Source organism: Hemiscyllium ocellatum, chromosome 8 (genome assembly GCF_020745735.1).
Source record: "Hemiscyllium ocellatum isolate sHemOce1 chromosome 8, sHemOce1.pat.X.cur, whole genome shotgun sequence".
Classification (NCBI taxonomy): domain Eukaryota; kingdom Metazoa; phylum Chordata; class Chondrichthyes; order Orectolobiformes; family Hemiscylliidae; genus Hemiscyllium; species Hemiscyllium ocellatum.
This window is the reverse complement of record NC_083408.1, coordinates 85,550,475-85,573,499: the sequence shown is the minus strand read 5'-3', so window position 1 is coordinate 85,573,499 and position 23,025 is coordinate 85,550,475. Positions and strand designations below refer to the sequence as shown.

At 41.3% G+C, this 23,025-nt stretch overlaps 1 protein-coding gene across 1 annotated transcript in view; it reads right to left on the bottom strand.

Annotated features, from left to right (window-relative positions):
* Positions 1 to 21,321: 21,321 nt before the first annotated feature.
* LOC132818207 (spermatogenesis-associated protein 7 homolog) overlaps positions 21,322 to 23,025 on the bottom strand; it is a 78,708-nt gene continuing 77,004 nt past the window's right edge. The window contains exon 11 of the mRNA XM_060828986.1: positions 21,322 to 21,909. Within this exon, the coding sequence (XP_060684969.1) occupies positions 21,322 to 21,909 (588 nt within the window). The remainder of the gene's footprint in view (positions 21,910 to 23,025) is intronic.

Genomic DNA, 23,025 nt, shown 5'->3' with positions numbered 1-23,025 from the left:
TATGTTAACAATTTCTTTTCCTTCAAACTGACTGTGAGGTAGCAGAGAAAAAGTAGTGAAACTTGCGGAGTGCAGAGGGTCATTGAAATAACTCCACAAAGCTGGCACCCCATCATCAAGTCACCCTTTATTTACATGTGGAAAGACCCTGACACTGATCCAGCAGCCTCAGAGTCAGAGTCTGACACTCCTGCTATTTTTTGTCAGCCAGGGCTACCTGATTAGACCAGATTAACAGCCTCAATCAGGGAACTCAATCTATGAGGTCTAACTGGCTGACCTCCTTACAATCACTACATCTCTCCCCCTCTGGGTATGAGGACATGGACCATTTCTTTTTCTTATGGCTCATCCTGGGGTGTTTTTGCACTAGGTCAGCTTGCTGTGACTCTGCCTTGGATACAAGCAGTATGTCACATATAGTAACTCACCTCTTGTGCTCAGGGTGTCTTGGAAGAAATTCATTCTCTTTGTCAGGCAGCAAATACATCAAGGTAGGAACATTCACCATGAACATCTCAGATTCCAACATCTCTTCAATGCTTGGAGTGGAAGAATCCACCAGTTCCACTAGCCTTTCCAACTGTTCAGAGGAGTCAGGCATGTTTTGCTCCCTCCCTGTTTGCAAGTTTGCAGCTTTCAAATGGTCCACATGCTTGTTCACAACTATCGTACCTACCCTAACCTCATACGTCACTAATCCTGACCTTGTGTTAACCATGTCTCTTACCCATGCAGGGCCATTTCCCTGGTTCCTGCACCAAACTTCATTCCCTGAAGTAAGCTTTCTCTCTCGCTTAGTGTAGCCTTGAGTCCAGCATTGGTGTTCCTTATGCCATTTGCCACCTCACCCACCCAAGTTTTCTAAGTAACAGCATGATGCCAGAAATGCTTACCCCAACTCAAAAGATGACTATTTTAAGCAAATTTCTTCAGAGGTGTGCTTTGTTCTCGTTGCCATAAATATAAATTCACAGAGGCTGGCACCCCGTCACCAAGTCACCTTTTATTTACATGTGGAAAGTCCTTAACACTGATCTAGCTCCTTCAGTCAGCTCTCAGAATGTCAGGATATCTGATGCTCTTGTTTTTATTTGTCAGCCAAGGTTCCCTGATTGAACAAGATTAACAGCCCCAACCAGGGAACTCATATTCTGAGAGGTCCACCTAGCTGACTTTGTCTCAGTCACTACAGTTATTAATCTGTTTGCAGCAATGTTGCACATTCTTACAGACCACTGATCTGGGCAGCAACCTTGGACCAGTCTGGCATAATCAGGTGCTATGGTTACCCGAGAGTGTCCCAGGAAAAAAAATGGTCCTTCTCTCCACCACCTCATCGAACAGGACCCCCAGGTCTTTATTGGCAAAATGGGGCACGAATTTGTCTCTATCAATAAAAAGCAACACATAGAAGGCCAATTAAATTAAATTGTAGCATTAAATGGGTACAGAATGAGGGTTAGATGTCGTGTCCAAGTAGTGAATATCTGAAGGGTCTGGCATCAGCGATTACTTGTGCTGGGCACAAGACTGCATGAGGACAGAAGTTGTATACTTGATGAAGTCAACAATGGAGAATTGCCTGAGGAAATTCACCATGACTCATTAAGGGAAACCCGACATGAAATTTCCCAAATTGACACAGCCAAAATAAGGGAAAATGCAACCCTTGGTCACACGAGGCAGCAGAATCTTTTTTAACAGTGAGGTTTTCAACACAAACGATAAAAAGAATTTTTTAAAAAATCGAGCTACTTACATATAGAACACAGTTAGAAAGATCTTTAAACACACAAGAACGTTCAACAAGTTTCCTGACAATATCTGTTAAGATATTCAAATCCATATAAATTTGTCATCTATATCAAATCTTTAAGTTTAACAACTGATTCTCCCCAATTAGTCACCTGTGAATTATGGAATCTTCTTACATTCAAAATGAGAATTTAAACTTTCTCAGCTTTTAACAAACTGCAGATATCTAACCAAGTATTTATATTCAGGAAGCTACAAACTAAACTCCTACTGAGATGACTGTTTTTCCTAAACTGCTATTAAAAAAATTATTTTGTAGGAGAAAAAACAGACTCACTTTTGACTCTAGTGAAGTCATTTCTGAACTGCCCTAAAAACAATCAATCTAAATTCAACTCAATCTCTGATTATCCAGATCTGAGAACAAGCAAATTGGCTCTATGTTTACCCCACCTATCACAAAACCCATATACAAACATCTTATTCCATTATTATTCCAGACGTTTGCTCTTTGACACATAGTCTTCTGGAAGAATATCTGAATTAGTTTATTTAAAACAGTTTACAAAATAACCAACACGTGCTATTACTTTGAAATTCAAACTCTAAAAATGAAGTTAACATATGTAAAAATACACACCCTCCAACATTCTAGCTTTATCACTTTGAAATCTTCTTCTGTCCTCTTCATGACATACTTTCCTACACAAATTAAAAGGCAAATTGGAGTCAATAATTAAAATAAATAATGCATAGACACAAATAGATTCGCCTCCTGCAGAATGTGGCAGATGAGAGACACTTCACATGTCTCTGCCGACTACATCTGCGGGAAGTGCACCCAACTCCAGCTTCTCGAAGACCGAGTCAGGGAACTGGAGCTGGAGCTGGATGAACTACGGATTATTCGGGAGGTTGAGGGAAAAGTTGAGAGGATGTACAGGGAGGTGTTCATTCCCCAGACACAGGATAAGGCCAGCTGGGTTACTGTCAGGGGGAGGAAAGGGAACCGACAGTCAGAGCAGGGATCCCCTGTGGCCGTTCCCCTCAGCAATAATTATACAGGTTTGGATACTGCTGGTGGGGACAGCCTACCAGGGAAAACCATATTTGTCAGGTCTCTGGCACTGAGGCTCAGAAGGGAAGGGGGAAAATAGAATAGCGCTAGTGATAGGGGACTCAATAGTTAGAACCAGAGTGACAGGAGATTTTGTGGTCAGGAACAGGACTCCCGGAAGGTATGTTGCCTCCCTGGTGCCAGGGTCCAGGATGTCGCTGATCGGGTTTACAAGATTCTGAAGGGGGGGGGGGGGGAGGGTGAGTGACAGGATATATTGAATCTATCAGGAAGGTTTCTCACGCAATGAAACAAACGGGTCAGTTAAAGTGTGTCTGCTTTAATGCAAGGAGTATCCAAAATAAGAGTGACGAACTTAGAGCATGGATCAGAACTTGGGGCTACAATGTTGTGGCCAAAACGGAGACATGGGTTTTATAGGGACAGGAATGGTTGCTTGATGTTCAAGGATTTAGAATGCTTAAAGATAATAGGGAGGGTAGAAAAAGAGGAGGGGGTGGAGCATTGCTAATCAAAGAGTGCATCACAGCTATAGAAACAAAGGTTGTTGAGGAAGGTTTGTCTACTGAGTCAGAATGGGTGGAAGTTAGGAACCGCAAGGGAACAGCCACCACATTGGGAGTTTTCTACAGACCACCTAATAGTAGTAGAAATTGAAGCTCTCATAGGCGAGCAGATTCTGGAAAAATGCAAAAGTCGCAGGGTTGTTGTTGTGGGTGATTTCAACTTTCCCAATATCGACTGGAACCTCCTAAGTGCAGATGGTTTGGATGGAGCCATTTTTGTCAGGTGTGTTCAGGAGGGTTTCCTTTCTCAGTATGTAGACAGGCTGACGAGGGTAGAGGCCATTTTGGATTTGGTGCTTGGCAACAACCCAGGACAGGTGTAAGATCTCACAGTGGAAAAGCACTTTGGTGAAAGTGATCACAAGTGCCTCACATTTAGCATAGTCTTGGAGAGTGAAAAGAGCAGTTACCTAAGGAAGATATTTAATTGGGGAATAGGAAATTATGATGCTATCAGACAGGAGTTGGGAAGTATAGACTGGGAGCAATTGTTCCATAGAAAAGGCACAGCAGACATGTGGGGACTATTTAAGGAGCAGTTGTTGCGAATAATGCATAAATTTGTTCCTCTGAGACAGGTAAGAAGGGGTAAGATTAAGGAACCTTGGATGACGAGAACAGAGGAACTTCTCATCAAAAGGAAGAAGGCAGCGTACTTAAGGTAGTGGAAGCAAGGATCTAGCACAGCTTTTGAGGATTACAGGCTTGCTGGAAAGGCGCTCAGAAATGGACTGAGGAGAGCCAGGAGGGGGCATGAAAAAGGCTTGGCAAGAAGGATCAGGAAGAACCCCAAAGGCATTTTACTCATACGTGAGGAATAAGTCAATGATCAGGAAGAAGGTAGAGCTAATCAGGGATAGCGGAGGGAACTTGTGCATGGAGTCTGAGCAGATAGGGGAAGCCCTAAATGAGCTTTTTGCTCCGGTTTTCAACAAGAAAAGGGACCTTGTTGTAAGTGAAAACTTAGAGGAGCTGGGATACAGTCTTGACCAGATCAAGATTGATGAAGTTGGTGTGTTAGAAAACTTGGAAAACATTAAGATTGATAAGTCCCCAGGGACAGACCAGATCTATCCTAGGCTGCTCCGGGAAGCGAGAAAGGAGGTTGCTAAGCCGCTGGTGAGGATATTTGCCTCCTCACTCTCCACAGGAGTAGTACCGGAGGATTGGAAGGAGGCGAATGTTGTTCCTCTTTTCAGGAAGGGTAATAGGGAAATCCCTGGCAATTACAAACCAGTCAGTCTCACGTCTGTGGATCAGCAAAGTTTTGGAAAGAATTCTGAGGGATAGGGTTTATGACTATTTGGCAAAGCATAGTGTGATTAAAGGCAGTCAGCATGGCTTTGTGAGTGGCAGGTCATGCCTCACGAATCTTATTGAGTTCTTCAAGGAGGTGTCAAGACAGGTCGACAACAGTCGAGCAGCGGATATGATGTATATGGACTTCAGCAAGGCATTTGATAATGTTCCCCATGGTAGGCTCATTCATAAAGTCAGGAAGTATGGGATACAGGGAGATTTGGCTATCTGGATTCAGAATTGGCTGGCTGACAGAAGGCAGAGAATGGTTGTAGATGGAAAGTATTCTGCCTGGAGGACAGTGTTGAGTGGGGTACCACAAGGCTCTGTTCTTGGGCCTCTGCTCTTTTTAGCTTCAATAAATAACTTGGATGAGGAGGTTGAGGGGTGGGTTAGTAAATTTGCAGATGACACAAAGGTTGGAGGTGTCGTCGATAGTATAGAGGGCTACAGCAGGCTGCAGGGTGACATAAACAGGATGCAGATCTGGGCTGAGAAATGGCAGATGGAGTTCAACCTGGATAAATGCAAAGTGAAGCATTTTGGAAGGTCGAACTCGAATGCTGAATATAGGATTAAAGACCGGATTCTTGGCAGTGTAGAGGAACAGAGGGATCTGGGTGTGCAAGTACACAGATCCCTCAAAGTTGCCACCCAAATGGATAGGGTTGTTAAGAAAGCATATGGTGTTGTGGCTTTCATTAACAGGGGGTTCAAGTTTAAGAGCCACGAGGTTTTGCTGCAGATCTACAAGTCCCTGGTGAGACCACACTTGGAATACTGTGTCCAGATCTGTTCGCCCTACTATAGGAAAGATACAGAGGCTTTAGAGAGGGTGCAAAGAAGATTTACCAGGATGCTGCCTGAACTGGAGGCTTGTCTTATGGAGAAAGGTTGAATAAGCTCGGGCTTTTCTCTCTGGAGAGGAGGAGGAAGAAAGGAGACCTGATTGAGGTGTACAAAATTATGAGAAGAATAGATAGAGTCAATAGCCAGAGACTTTTCCCCAGGGCAGGATTGACTGGTACGGGAAGCCATAGTTTGAAGATATTAGAAGGAAGTTTTAAAGGAGGTAGGTTCTTGATGCAGAGAGTTGTGAATGCATGGAATGTGTTGCCAGCTGTGGTGGTGGAAGCAGAATCCTTGGGGACATTTAAGCGACTGCTAGACATGCACATGGATAGCAGTGAGTTGATGGGTGCATAGGTTAAGTTACTATATTTTACATTAGGATTAAATCTCAGCACAACATTGTGGGCCAAAGGGCCTGTTCTGTGCTGTACTTTTCAATGTTTGATGCTAAAAAGTGACTCAGAACTCTACTAGGCCTCACTCTCCAACAGGAAGTCCTTGAAAACTTTCTTCACAATGCATTTCAGCTCCTTTTCAGGATTTAGTTGGATCCTTATAGATGTATACGTTTGGATGATACATACGTGTTCTTTCTCACTTTAGAAAGTATGTAATAAAATACTGATTCCTAGCATTTCAGTATGGAAATGTTTGGTCAGATATTGTACAATTTATTCAATTAGGTTGAAGTTTCAAGTAGATTTCAAAGTTTGAAGAAAGAATAGACAACATAAAAAATATATATATTTCATTACATAACCGTATTTATACACTGTCATATTCGATAATATCTTGACTGAAAGATAAAAAAATAATATTTAATGTTAGATTTAGCAATTTCACCATTCATTACTGGGAAATTAGATAACTTGCCACTCTTGGATATACACCACAAGGGTTTGAATACAAAACAAGATATAATTTTTAAAAACTACATATAACAAACTTCAAACAGCACTTGTTTGATTTCTGAAGAAATAATAAAAATGGGTCACAAAGCAAGGGTTTGATTACTACTGTAAAGCACATTTTTCATTTTTGTCACTTAAGGTCAGCACCATACACTCTCAAGTCAATATTAAACTATCAGATTGACAAAAAATGTCTATTCTGAAAATCTGAAATAAAAATATAAAAACTGGAAATAGATCAGCATATTAAAATTAGAAAATAGGATAAATCCCTATTATTTCTGCTTCAGATGTTGACAGTCCCCATTTCCTGTATTTACATTTCATATTAAAAGGTAAACACTTGTTATTCCACTCAACCACTTCCAACACGACAGAACCAACCATCTTCTCTTGACACTCATGGTCATTATCATTTCTGAATTCACAAACTTCAATATCTTGAGGGTGAACAGAAACTAACTGGACCAGTCATTTAAATAATGTGGCAACAAAAGCATATCGGAGTCTGAACATTCTGTGAAGTGTAATTACTTCCTCACTCCTCAAAGCATGTTTACTATACACAAAACACAAAGTGGGAGCATGACAGAATACTTTCCACTTACCTGGATGAGTGCAGCTCTGATAACACTCAAGTAGACAACAATATCCAGGAGAAAGTGATTACGAAGGAGAACCAGATCAGACTCAAAACATTAACTGTTTCCCTCTCCACAGATGCTGTCATACCTGCTGCACACTCTATTTTTATTACATGACAATCTGCTTAATAGGCACCACACCACATCCACCAATGACTAGAATGCAGTAGGAGCAGTGTATAGTATCTAAAAGATCTAATGCAGCAACTAACTATGGTTCCTTTGACAATATCTTCCAAGTTTGTTACTTGAAGGATGGGCAGCAGATGCATGGAATCATGACCATCTGCAAGTTCCCTTCAAAATCACATGCTGTAACGTATATTGATATGAGTTCCTTCATTGTTGCTGGGGTAAAATCTGGAATATCCTTCCTAGAACACAGTGGATGCACTTATATCAGATTGATTGCAGCGGTTCAAGGCAGCAGCTCACCATCACGATCTCAACTACAATTAAGCATGGATAACAAACATGCTGAGCGACACTCCTATCCTAAAAAGAAATGAAAAAAACCTCACCACCTCAGAAGTGCATTTTGCTGTACCAATGCCAAATTTTGTATCTTCTGCATTGCCACAAAAAGTAAAGAATTGAAGAAAGATTTGTATATGTGCCCGTACTTGAGGAGCACAGTTGATATTGTAAACATAATATACTTATGATTGCTAGAGAGAGGTTTCCTCCCAAATGTATGGATTAGATTCAAATGCAGTCCCCCCATAATAAAACAATATCACTCAAGTTTTATATTTTTCTTTTCTTGATGTTTCTCGTTTTCAGGCAGATGATACAAAACTGGGAAGAATTGTAAATTGTGAGGTGGGCCATGCTCCAAAATGAAATTAGGAGAAAGTGAGGACTGCAGATGCTGGAGGTCAGAGCTGAAAAATGTGTTGCTGCAAAAGTGCAGCAGGTCAGGCAGCATCCAAGGAGCAGAAGAATCGACGTTTCGGGCATAAGCCCTTCTTCAGGAATGAGGAAGGTGTGCCAAGCAGGCTAAGGTAAAAAGGTAGGGAGGAGGGACTTGGGGGAGGGGCATTGGGAATGCGATAGTTGGAAGGAGGTTAAGGTGAGGGTGATAGGCCAGAGAGGGGGTGGGGGCGGAGAGGTCGAGAAGAAGATTGCAGGTCAAGAGGGCGGTGCTGAGTCTGAGGGTTGGGACTGAGATAAGGTGAGGGGAGGGGAAATGAGGAAGCTGGAGAAATCTGCATTCATCCCTTGTGTTTTGAGGGTTCCTAGGCGGAAGATGAGGCGCTCTTCCTCCAGGCATCGTGTTGCCATGGTCTAGCGATGGAGGCGGCCAAGGACCTGCATGTCCTTGGTGGAGTGGAAGGGGGAGTTAAACTGTTCAGCCACAGTGCGGTTGGGTTGGTTGGTGTGGGTGTCCCAGAGGTGTTCTCTGAAACGTTCCCCAAGTAGGCGGCCTGTCTCCCCAATGTAGAGGTAGCCACATCGGGTGCAGTGGATGCAGTAAATGATGAGTGTGGAGGTGCAAGTGAATTTGAGATATATATGGAAGGATCCCTTGGGGTCTTGGAGGGAAGTGGGGGGGGGGGGGGGGGGGGAAGGTGTGGGCGCAAGTTTTGCATTTCTTGTGGTTGCAGGGGAAGATGCCTGGAGTGGAGGTTGGGTTGGCGGGTGGTGTGGACCTGACGAGGGAGTCGTGGAGTGAGTGGTCTTTCCGGAACGCTGATAGGGGAGGGGAGGGAAATATATCCTTGGTGGTGGGGTCTGTTTGGAAGTGGCAGAAATGACAAAGGATGATACGATGTATCTGGAGGTTGGTGGGGTGGTAGGTGAGGACCAGTGAGGTTCTGTCCTGGTGGCGATTGGAGGGGCAGGGTTCAAGGGCGGAGGAACGGGAAGTGGAGGAGATGTGGTGGAGAGCATCGTCAACCACGTCTGAGGGGAAATTGAGGTCTTTGAAGAAGGAGGCCATCTGGGTTGTTTGGTATTGGAATTGGTCCTCCTGGGAGCAGATGCGGTGGAGGCGGAGGAATTGGGAATATTGGAAGGCGTTTTTACAGGAGGCAGGGTAGGAGGAGGTGTAATCTAGATAGCTGTGGGAGTCGGTCGGTTTATAGTAAATGTCTGTGTTGAGTCGGTCGCCCGAGATAGAAATGGAGAGGTCTAGGAAGGGGAGGGAGAAGTCTGAGACGGTACAGGTAAATTTGAGGTCGGGGTGGAAGGTGTTAGTAAAGTGGATGAACTGTTCAACTCCTCGTGGGAGCACAAGATAGCGCCGATACAGTCATCAATGTAGCGGAGGAAAAGGTGGGGGGTGGTGCCAGTATAGCTGCAGAAGATGGACTGTTCCAGGTTTGGAGGAAGTGGGAGAATTGGAAAGAGAAGTTGTTCAGAGTGAGGACCAGTTCAGTCAGTCGAAGGAGGGTGTCAGTGGAAGGGGACTGGTTGGGTCGGCAGGAAAGGAAGAAGCGGAGGGCTTTGAGACCTTTGTGATGGGGGATGGGGGTGTATAGCGACTGGATGTCCATGGTGAAGAGAAGGCGTTGGGAGCCGGGGAAGCAAAAATAAGAATTGCCAAGTTGGTGGCGTAGACAGATGGATGGCAGATAAGTGTGACGTAATACACTTTGTTAGGAAGAACATTGAAAGATCTAGATGTATCTATGTATAGATCATTGAATGTGGCAAGATAGGTGAGACAGCAGTTGATATATCATACAGTATCCTTGATTTTATTAATAGGTGTGTAGAGTACAAGAGAAAGGAGGTGAAGTTAAATTTGTTTATGACAGTTGTCAGACACCAGCTGGAGCATTGTGTATAGTTGTGGGCACCATATAATAGGAAAGATCTGAATGCATTGGAGAGAGAGCGGAAGCGATTTACAAGAATGGTTCCAGGAATGAGAAACTTCAGTTATGAGAATAGATGCAAGAAGTTGCAACTGTTCTACTTGGAGAGAAGACTGAGAGGAAATTTAGTAGAGGTTTCCAAAATCAATGGAGAGCTAGATAAAGTAGATAGGGTGAAATTGTTCCTGCTTGTAAAGGGAACAAGAACAAGAGGGCATAGATTTAAAGTGATGCACAATAGAAACAATGCAGTGTGAGAAAAATCTTCCTATTCAACAGGTAGTTAAGATACAGAATGCACTTCAGCTAAGTGTGGTAGAGACAGCTTCAATTGAGGCATACAAGAGAGCATTGGATGATTATTTGATAGAAATAGTGCACAAGGGATATGTGGAAAAAGCAGGAGATTGATGGTTATTTGAAGAGCTGGTGCAAACATGATGGGCCAAATGGCATTCTTTTGTGCCATAACAATGTTATGATTCTTTTCAACTTTCAGAAAAGATAGTTGAAATTGAGTTAAACAGAAACTGGAAAAAGACAACAACAATTTGTACATTCACAGAATTTTTAGATTAGACTTAGTGTGGAAACAGGCCCTTCGGCCCAACAAGTCCACACCGACCCGCCGAAGCGCAACCCACCCATACCCCTACATTTACCCCTTACCTAACACTACGGGCAATTTAGCTTGGCCAATTCACCTGACCCGCACATCTTTGGACTGTGGGAGGAAACCGGAGCACCCGGAGGAAACCCACGCAGACACGGGGAGAACGTGCAAACTCCACACAGTCAGTCGCCTGAGTCGGGAATTGAACCCGGGTCTACAGGCGCTGTGAGGCAGCAGTGCTAACCACTGTGCCACCGTGCCGCCCCAAATCTCACTGTACAGTAGGCCATTTGGCAGCGAGTTAGTCTTTGTGTTCCTTCCCCATAACCCTGTGCTTATTCCCTTTCAACTTTTTGAAAGTTAAGCATAGGGGAGACGATGGCCTCGTGGTATTAATGCTCGACTATTAATTCAGAAACCCAGAATAATGTTCTGGGGACCCGAGTTCGAATCCTGCCACAACAGATGGTGAAATTTTAATTCAATAAAAAAAATCTGGAATTAAGGGTCAATTGATGACGATGAAACCATTATCAGTTGTAGGAAAAAATCCATCTGGTTCACAGATGTCCTTTAGGGAAGGAAATCTGCCATTCTTACCTGACTTCAGAGCCATGGCAATGTGGTTGACTCTCAACTGCCCTCAGAAATGGCCTAGCAAGGTACTCAGTTGTGTCAATCGCAAGAAGTCACAACAAAGACATGAAACCAGACGGATCACCCAGCATCGACCTTGTAACCAGAAAAGACAATGACAAAAACACAAACAGTCCTGTCGACCACGCAAAGTCCTCCTTACCAACATCTGGGGGCTAGTGCCGAAATTGGGAAAGCTGTCTCACAGACTAGTCAAGCAACAGCCTGACATAGTCATTCTTACAGAATCATACATTACAGATAATGCTTTAGACACCACCATTACCATCCCTGGATACATCTGCCCCACCGGCAGGACAGACCCAGCAGGGATGACAGCATAGTGGTATACAGTCGGGATGAAGTTGTCTTGGGAGTCCTTAACATCAGCTTTGTACTCTATGAAGTCTCATGGCTTCAGGTTAAATTTGGAAATACTGGTACTTGGAAATCACGTTAAATACTGGTTACCACGTACCATCCTCCATTGGCTGATGAATCAGTACTCCTCCATGGTGAACAACACCTAGATGAAGCACTGAAGTTGGCAAGGGCGCAAAATATACTCTGGGTTGGGTATTTCAATGGCCACCTATCAAGACTGCTTGGCAGCAGCATTACTAATCGAGTTGTTCAGGTCCTAAAGGATATAACTGCTGGACTGGATCTGTGGCAGGTGGTGATGGAACCAACAAGAGGAAAAAAACATTCTTAACATCATCTTTACTAAACTGCCGACTGCAGAAGCATCTGTCAATAGGTAAAAGTGATCACCGCACTGCCTTGTGGAGACAAAGTCCCGCTTTCACATGGAGAATAACCTGCATTGTGTTGTGTGGCACTATCACCGTATGCTAAATGGGACCAGACTTCGAACAGGTTTAGACCTCAAGGGTGGGTATCCATGAGGCGCTCTGGGACATGAGCAGCAGCAGAACTGTACTCCAGCACAATCTGCAAACTAAATGCTTGGGATACATCCCCACCCCACACACAACCATTACCATCAAGTTAGGGGATCAACCCTGGTTCAATGGAGGGTGCAGGAGGAGGTGTCAACCTTGTAAAGCTAACGGGGCTACTTGCGTGCCAAATGGCATAAACAGCATACATCTTCAGTACTATTGCCAGAATGTTGTAAGGGCACATTGCCTCCAGCTGTTTCTCCATATAACCTGGAGTGAATTGAATTGGCTGGAGACTGGTATCTGTAAAGCTGGTGACCCTTGGAGGAGCCAGAGATGGATCATTCACTCGGCACTTCTGACTGAAGATTGTTGTTAATGCATCAGCCTTATCATTTGCACTGATGTGCTGGGCTCCTCCTTCATTGAAGATGGGGATATTTGTGGACCCACCTCCTCCAGTGAGTTGTTTAAATGTCCACCACCATTCACCATTGAATGTGGAAGAACTGCAGAGCTTAGATCTGATCCGTTGGCTGTGGGATTGCTTAGCTCTATCATTTGCTGTTTATTCACTTGTCTGGATGGGTGCAGCTCCATCAACACTCAAGAAGCTTGACACCATCCAGGACAAAGCAATCCTTTTGATTGGCACCATATCAACAAACATTCAATCCCTCCACCATCGCTCAGTAGCAGCAGTGTATACTATCTACAAGATGAACTACAGAAATTCCCCAAAAATCCTTAGACAGTATCTTCCAAACCCACAACCACTTGCATCTAGAAGGACAAGGGCAGCAAGTACTTGGGGACATCACCACTAGCAAGTTTTTCTCCAAATCACTCATCATCCTGACTTGAAAATATACGTCTGTTCTTTCAAAGTCGTTAGGTCAAAATGCTGGAACTCTCTCCTGACTGGCATTGTGGGTCAACCCGCAGAAGTGGAGGCAGCTCACCACCACCTTCCCAAGGACAAATAGGGATGGGCTATCAAGGCTAGCCAGCCAGAGACGCACAAGTCTCACAAATGAATAAAAAAAGCTACTATTGAATCTGCTTCCACCATGTTTTCATCCATTCCAGATCATAACAACTTAGTGAATAAAAAGATTTCTCATTATCTTTCCCCGGCATTTTCATAATTGCATTGTTTCTTCTTTCAAGAGATGTGAGAGGCTATGGCATTTATTGCCCATCTTTAATCACACTTGAGAAAGTGCTGATGAGCCACATTCTTGAATTGCTGTAGTCCATTTGGCACAGGTGTATTCAATGATGTTAGGATGATAGTTCCACACTTTTGACCCAGGGACACTAAACGAATAATTATATATTTCATATGGAAACAGGAATATAGAAATAAGAACGTGCCATTCAGCTCATTGAGCCTTCCCTACCACACAATTAGATTACGACTGTTATAGTCATAGAGAGGTACTGCACAGAAATAGACCCTTCAGTCCCATTCGTCCATGCCGACCAGGTATCCCAACTCAAACTAGTCCCACCTGCCAGCACCCGGCCTATATCCCATCCAGATGCCTTTAAAATGTTGCAATTTTACTAGTCTCCATCACTTACTCTGGCAGCTCATTCCATTCATGCACCACCACTGCATGAAAATGTTGCCCCTTAGATTTCTTTTATATTTTTCCCCTCTCACCCTAATCCTATGCCCTCTAATTCTGGACTCATCCATCCCAGAGAAAAGACCTTGTCTATTTACCCTATCCATGCTCCTCATGATTTTATAAACCTCTATAAGGTCACCCTCAGCCTCCGACGCTCCAGGAAAAACAGCTCTAGCCTCTGCAACCTCTCCCTATAGCTCAAAACCTCCAATCATGGCAACATCTTTGTAAATCTTGTCTGAACCCTTTCAAATTTCACAACACCCTTCCGATAGGAAGGAAACCAGAACTGCATGCAATATTCCAAAAGTGGTCTAACTAATGTTGTGTACAGCTGCAGCATGTTCTTCTAACTCAATGCCATTTTCCTGCACTATCTCCATGTCCCTTAATATCGTTTGTCTCCAGAAATTCATTAATTTCTGTCATAAGCACAATCAATGATTATGCTCTCACGGGTAGAGAATTCCAAAGATTCGCCAATTCATCCGAGTCTTAAATGGCCTGTCCCTTATTCCGGGATTATGTCACCTGATTCTAGAGTGCAGCCAGGGGAAACATCCTACCTACATAGACCTTGTCATGCTCTAAGAATTTTACAAATTTCATTGAGGTCACCTCTCATTCTTTGAAACTCAAGCAAACACAGACCTGGTTTCCGCAATCTCTCCTCATATGACAAGCCCACCAATCTAAGAATCAATCCAATGAATCTGCCTCTATGTCAAGTATATCCTTCCTTGTATTATGTGGCGCAATAGCAATGTCTGTTCCTCTGGGTAGAAGGTCTAGATTCATTCCCACCTGACACAGATGTGTGTCATAACGTGTCCAATCACGTTAATTAAAATAATTAGCCTTACCTAGATAGGGAGAGCAAAACTGCACACAATACTCCAGGTGTGGTCTCACCAAGGCACTATACAACTGCGACAAGAGATTTTTACTTTAGTATTCAAATTCTCTTGAAAGAATAGCAACGAATCTTTTGCCTTTGTAACTGCTCTAACCTTTAGTGGCTCATAAACCAGGATACTCAGATCCCTTTGGACAGTTAGGTTAAGATGGTGTATGATTTGGAAGGATGTCGTAGGGGTGGGTTAGGGGACAATAATCTTACTGCACTTAAAATCTCATATGGTATTTGCACAGCATGGCTTATGTTGGATACACCGAATAAGGTCCTCTACATTAAAGGATGTGATAGAGGCATCCATAGTCCTCCCTGTCAGAGTCTTCAATGTCCCACTGTATGAGGGACTCTATTAAACCGTCATTTGTATGTGATACAAATGTTGACTGCTGACATTACTAAGCACCTGTTCCTGATATTTTCTACACAAGTTCCTTGGAACTGTGACCAATAGGTCTAGCATTAATAGAGATTATTGTCACCGTAACCAAGGTGCTACAAACGTGCACAGAAATTGAGAAGGAATATATGCACCCTGGAATCATACCAACCTCCAACAGTTGCCAAACAGTCTCCATGTTAAGATGTTGCAACTGAAGGTGCCCTCAGGACAGAAAGAAGTGTATTGTCTTCGATGCAGTTTCTCTAGATGAGGTTCATTGCTGCTACAGACTGAGGATATCACAGGATGGTGTCGCAGATCCATGGCAGCTGCTGAAGAGCTGGATGGCCACTCTGTCTTGATGGCATCAAGGTGACAGCTGCACTAAATTTTTATGCAACTGGCTGCTTTGTATGATCAGCTGGGGACCTATGTAAGATCATTCAATCCTCAATATTTTTGCCAGAACAGTGGATAAAATGTCATAGTAGAGATTGCCAGTGAAAGAAGATTTTGTGAAAGAGGTACTTACGTGATAAAGATTAATACAGATAAAGAGGGATTATGAAAAACAAGTTGGATGCAAATAATTAATGTACATCAGAAGATTAATCATATATCCTGGAGTTTCATTGCTGTGAGGTTTGATGTTGGTGGGGATGGGGTGAAATTGAATGGATAAAATACAGGGAAAAACCCGCACAGCCTTCGTTAAGAGATTATGGATTGAATTAGAATGTTTAATAAAAGGGTGGGTTTGGTTGAACGGGGATTCAGGTTTCATGACTTGATTTCCTCATCGAAACCTGCCGATTCTGTCTTTACCCAAGAAACTTAGTTGGTAATTAACTTGATTCAGCAAAGTAGATTGCAACTTCACATATAATAAGGCTGTAAGCTACAAGTGTGAGGCCATGCTCAGTGCATCATGCAATAAACAGTTCTCAGTACAAATAGCATACAGTAACATTAAAAATATAGCACTTCGACAGCAGTGACATATTTGCCCATTATCCATAATATGAAAAAGAGCAGTTGTTCCTCTTGTAGCAACATTTGTTGTAAAACCAACAGTTAACATAGTTGCTTACTTATTAAATTGCCACTTCCGATGAAAAGGAAGGCATTGACTGACGGATGGATTACACAGTCACAGTTGGGTGTGTTTGTGGCAGTAGCAGCAAGTAAAATACATCTGACTGTTAGGCCATTACTCATCCTGGTATTCAAAGTCACGGGAGAGGTTTGGAACTCAATCCTACTCCCTCCTTTACTTGAATTCAGCCACAAAGTTTATGCAATTTCAAATATCATGCAGCATCATAAGTATTAAATGATACTGAGAGATTATAGAAATAGAGGTTGCATTTAATGGAAGTTAGTAGGTTAAGGTGTGATTTGATCAAAGATTTCAAAATATTAACAAGACGAGATATAACAGACACAGGAACAATTTCCAGTACTGCAGTTAGCGAATCTATCAGCATGACAAATAGTCTAAAAGGTTAGAGCTAGACTTTTTAGGAATGAAATTGGAGAACAATTCTTCATGCATAAGCTGGTAGAGGTTTAGATCCTGTGTTCTTATTTTCCTAATATTGTGTTAAGGTATGATTTGAATTTATTAGAGGCAAAAATAACTGAAATTGGCATTTAAATTTGCTTAATTATTCCTGAGTAGGTTGCCTTGATCACTCCCTAGGAAATGCAATGGTTCTTACAAATACTTTGAATGGTTTGTGAGGTGCATTCCACAAAACACAATGGCAGAAACAACTTATGGTATGTTACGGTTCAAGCTGATGGTACTCGTGGTCAAGTCAGAACCCAAAGTAAAACCAAATCAAATCTTTTGTTTTTGTTTAATTAATTAGCAAGGCGATTAGTCACTGAAACATATTCACACTAGGCTCCAGAAATTCTTTCACAACAGCACAGACGTTTATTACACAAAAGAAAAAAGAACAAAATGATATAAATATAGACGTTAGTTGAAATTAAAATAAAACATGAAAAACAAATGTATTTCCAAACACGATGTAATATAGAGACTCAAAAAAATTACATCTCTATCTCAAATATAAATTTCCACTAACTTATTATCGCTTCTTTGAAATGGACTGTGGAGACAATCTGCTAGCATGAATTTTTCAGAAATCTGAGAACCTAAACTTTCTCAGTTTCTAATAACCTGCAGATTTCTAACCAAACACTTCTAGTTCAGAAACTTCAAAACTTAGCCCTTGCCTGAGGTAACTGGTTCCCTGATCTGCCCAGCACTCCTCCCACAGAGAAACTAAACTTGCTTCTGAACTCAACTCTGGTATTTTCTAAACTGAATTGAAAAGCTTGCTCTATCCTAGGTTCTTCTCAACTGAAACAAAGCAAATGATCTCTAGCTAACACAAACCAACATGTTTCCATTAGTATCCACAGGGGTCTGCAGTCATTACCTTTCTAACAAAGGCAGGTTTAGATCACTATTCTGAAAAGATTTTCTGACTTTTTTTTAATCTGCATCTATTTTGAAACCAAATTCAAAAACTGCAATTAGTATATATAAATAACGCATTTTTATCACAAATGCCTTTGGCATATTAGACCATAATTCATCTTCTCTATCAGATGTTCCTACGAGATGCAATGTTTTGTGACCAGCAAAAGGAGAATTTAAAAAATCTAACATATTCTGGTACAAACATGTTATAAAACTTTGAAGCGGCTCACTTTCAAGGTAGAAGCACATGAAAGGGTACATTTTCCTCACTACTAAAACTTCTGACTTTATGAGCATTAGGTCAAGAAATCAATGAAATTATTTTTACAGGTTACTCCCAGAAAGAGTTAAGTAAAAGTCAAGCCACAATTTGGTATTCAACGGGCTAAACTGAAGTTTTGCATGTATGGTGATTTTTACTTATAAAGTAAATCAGTTTTATAGGGAATCATACAGACAGGAGAATTCTTTTAAGAATTCCAGGTTCACACATGTATCTTAATGACAGCAAAGATAACAGCAAATTTTCACATACAAAAAAATTAAAACATTAATATAAAATTTGAATATGTTGATGCACAAAACCGAAATGCAAGTGATCAGATTTACTTTATTTGAGATGCATATTTCCTATCATATTTTTGTCAAGAGATATTTATCATTATTTACTTTTGAGGAATTATATTGGTTGTAAGTGTGAAGGATCAGTTCATAATTAAAAAGAGGAATGCCTACTTACTTCTTTTGAGATCTTAACTTAGAGAGAAACTATTATAAAAATAATTCAGCTGTCATCCATCCTTCAAAGTCTCGAAATAGGATTAACATTAAATATTTATGCTTGGTTATGATAATGAAATCTTATTCAGTTGTCATGTTGGGGCAGCATGGTGGCTTATTGTTTAGCACTGCTGCCTCACAGCTCTAGGGACCTGGGTTCGAATTCCAACTGGGGTGACTGCTTGTTTGGAGTTTGCACATTCACCCAGTGTCTGTGTGGGTTTCCTCCAGATGCTCCGGTTTCCTCCCACAGTCCACTGGTTACAAAAGGCACAACAATGTCTCTTCTTCCTCAGGCAGCTGTGGAAATTTGGCATGACAGTGAATACTCTTGCCAACCTTTATAGGTGCACCATTGAGAACATTCTGTCTGGATGTATCACTACCTGATATGACAACTGTACCATTCAAGATCGGAGACGGTTACAGAGAGTGGTGAACTCTGCCTGGACAATCACAAAGGCCAACCTCCCATCTATCAAATTCACCTACCAGGCCCGCTGTCAAGAAAAGGCCACCAGCATTCTCAAAGATCCTTCCCACCCTGGCAATGTTTTTCTACAACCTCTACCATTAAGGAGAAGGTACAGAAGCCTGAACACACCCACACCAGCTGGTTTTGAAACAGTTTCTACCCTACTGTTGTTAGAATACTGAATGGAATCAAACACTTAATATTTGCCTGTACCCATGTTTTTGTTTTTGCCGCTGCTTACCCATTTACTTATCTATGCTACTTAACTCTGTGATCTGCCTATATTGCTCGCAGGACAAAGCTTTTCACTGTACTTTGGTACACGTGACAATAAATTCAATTCAATTCTTGTGTAGGTTTGGTGGATTGGCCATGGTAAATTGCCCCAGAGTTTCCAGGGATGTGCAAGCTATGTGGATTAGCTATGGGAAATGCATGGTTACATGGAAATGGATGGGCTGCTCTTTGGAGGATCGGTGTGGATGATGGGCCGAATGGCCTGCGTTCACACTGTAGGACATATTTTTCAATGTGCAAAAAGGGAAAAAAGCAATGGCCATCCATCAAAACTTAACAGGTCTGATGTACAAGAATCAGATGCTGAGTTACAATAACAGGAAAGCAAACCTAAAACACCAGTGCAGTAATGTTCTATTTCTGGCGTTAGCCTCTTTTGACTGACATTTCCAATTTATTTGTTGAATACTGACCACTTTTTGAACTGTACCCATTTTCAATAAGTACTAGATTGGTACCTCCCAAGTACTTTAATATTAAAATAACAAAAGTGTTCATCATATTTAGAGACGTAATATTTTGTGTTAAGGTTCAAGAGATGTCTCATTCAGCATTAAAAGTGTTATTGCTTTACAATCTTAGATTTTGATATTTTACATTTTCCTAGTATATAGCTTTCATTGATCTGCTCAAGTTACAGGGGCCAACAAGTCATGTGAGAATACCACATAAAATTTTCACGTTGGTACAAAATTAGGAAGTATTCCTCTTGTACAATGTAAACAATTTGGAGTATATTAAATTTGGGCAATATTAAAAAGGAATTATGTTGTTGAATTGCTGCATAATCAAAACGAAAACAACAAAATGCTTGTACAATTATTAATATCAATTAGCAATCCCTTGACACTCTTATTTTGATTCACAAATTTGAGTTTGCGACCTCCCGAAATAAATGCTCTCTGTAGAATTTCCTCCTCTGCAACATAATACTTCGATCAGCTGTTATCATCAACGGAAAAGGTTCCCAGGGATTTTTTTATGAAATCAGGGAATGATACAGTACAGAAGAAGGAGGCCATTCAGCCATTGTGTCACACCAGTTCTTTCAAAGAAGTCTCTAGTTAGTCCATACCCTTTACCCATTTCCTGGCAGTGTTGCTTTCTCATGTATTTATCCTATGCCCTTTGAATCCTACTACAGACTCAGCATCTATCACCCTTTCAAACTGCATTTCTAATTCCAACTTCTGTACTTAGTGCATAGTAAATGTTTATTTTGTCTCTGATTCTTTTGCTAATACTTTAAACTGTTCCATTTTACAACCAACCTTTGAGCTACTACAGTTTGTCTTCATATAGCCTACCTAAACCAGACAAAATTTCTCCTTTTTCTGGTTTAAGGATTTTTTTTGGCATAAATTTAATCCCTTGAATCATTCCAGTAAATTTCTTCTCTACCCTTTCAAAACCTTACCAACTTTCCTGAAGTATGATGTCCAATTGGGATGGAAGTAGTGTTCATGTTGTCATAGAAGAAACTCTACATGCTATTTGCTCCTAAGGTAGATTAAACCAAGAATTCTTTATCAAAAAATTGAGCAAAGTAAAGGATTAATGGATACCAGTTGCTGTATGATTATCTCCCTTACTTGATTTAAGATTATAGGGCATTTCAGTCAAATGTATTCCCTTCTGAAAGAACAATAAAATAACTGGATTGATTGTGCACATAATTATTTTGTAACAATTAACTTTCTATTATGACTGCATTGAAACAATGGTTTGACTTACCTCATTGTAAAGATTTGAAGTTAAATCTACTTAGTATACCAATATACTGTATCGCAGAATAGGACAATCTAGGTTTACATCTGGTTTCAGCAAGTGTGCATGACACAGTTGGAGATAATGAATGGCCTTCACATTCTTCTTGGCAGCTGCTTATAGTATTGTAAAATTCTAATAAAAAATAAAACACATCTGTGCAAGACTCAGGAAGATGTGAGAGGTAGCTTTTGTAATGCAGCAGTCACTTACAATGAACTTGGATTACCGACTCATTTAGTAAAGGTTAAAGTAATGCCTTAGTAACTGTAGCAAAATATATACTAGATTTCAGAAACGTAGCATAAAATATGCACAGTGCAGAGGAGCATTGATTTTTCAGGGAAAATACCCAAAAATGTTTCTGTTGCAAACCTTTGTTATAGTCAATAACCAACTCAGCGACAAGAACAGGCTTACATTACAAAGATCAAGAATTCTGTTATGATCCATGAATGTTAGCTGTGTAATTGTAGAGAATTGCAAGCACTACAAACTAATGCCATCATCAAAAGCTTTTTCTGAATCTTGACTTAATGTAGATCCACGCTGATCATTTTCAAGTTCACAGTTTTCCTTAACGTCAACAGTATGAAGAGACACCACAAGATTATCAACCTCTGTCAAATCTGTTGTTCCATCAAGATCAGTGCAACAGTCAGTGGAATTGTATGGATGGTCCACAGACTGTAAATCATCAGGGTTTTCTTCACTATTTGAAAACAGGCAATGATCTTGTTCTGTGTGTAAAACATCCTGGATTTGTTCTCCATAAATTGCATCAAGATATGTGGTTCCAGCAATGCTACGGTCGTAACAAATACTTGCACTAGAATTCCCAAGCACTCCATGATTCCATGATTCTTCATTTTCATTGTCAATTGAAAGGTTAACAATAGTACCAGTATCTTCCTTCCAATTCTGTGCAAACTTAGGATTTTCCAAAGAATCAGAGATTTTTAATTCTAACAATTTAGTACTTGTTAATACTGGTTCACAACCACTGGTCCTCCAGTCTTTTTCTGATTTAAAGCCCAAATCTTCTTTTAAAGCATCCAGCATATGACGTAATTTCTGCTGCAAAATTAAGACAAAAAAGTAGATTATCAATTTTAGTACTGAAAGATTTTAGATCTGTTTAATTTAGTAAAATAAACATGTTAACACCTATATGGGGTGGGATTTTATTGGGATGGTGCTGGTCCTGACAAGCTGGAGTTCAAAAAAAACAAAACAATTCCTAGCAATTTCTGCTTTTGAAGCTGGAGTTAACCCTGCCTCAGCTGTCTGGAGAGCACCAGTAACATTTTATATCCATTTTCCAGTTGAGTTGCTGTGACCTTCAACAGCTGCAAGTCAATCAGAAGGCTAGCAGCTCTTCAGTCTCAATTTTGTTGTTAGGAGCAGTGAAGCAAATGGAGTCAGAGGCCACTGTGCTCAGATAAAGAGGTCTCAGCAATGCTGTATGATGTTTGGTGGTGACAGGGAGTTGAGTTGCCATGGGGGCAGTATTTGCCACAGGAGATTTCTCTGGGAGCCAGAAATCACAAATTAGGAGGCAATAGTCTCATTCCTAAACCCATAGGTAGGCTGCTAGATTTTAAAAGGCAGTTTACAAATGTGGCAGAGCACTCAACTGCCACAACAAAAATGCCAACAATGACAGGACAGATCCTTAAGTGGCCACAAACACAATTGGTCACTAGGAAGGAATGCCATTCTTTACGTTCTGTGCTGCTAAAGAAAATTGAGGAACATACAGACTTGCATCCTCTCCCAATTTTTTGTGGTCTTTCCTCCCCCCATATTGCAGGTTTCATAAAAGTCAACCCACTGAATTAGCAGGTGTAGGAATGTAATTAAGTGCGTTAAATATTCCTTGACTAATTCCAGCCATTACAAGATACTACTGGATGTAGGTTTGCTCGCTGAGCTGGAAGGTTCATTTCCAGACTTTTCATCACCCTAAGTAACATCTTCAGTGCGCCTCCAGGTGAAGCACTGTTCACAATTCCTGCTTTCTATTTATATGTTTGGGTTTCTTTGGGTTGGTGATGTCATTTCCTATAGTGATTTCATCACATTTTTTTTCTCTGGGGTGGGAGATGGGGTCTGACTTGACGTGTTTGCAGATAGAGTTCCAGTTGGAATGCCATGCTTCTAGGAATTCTCATGCATGTCTCTGTTTGGCTT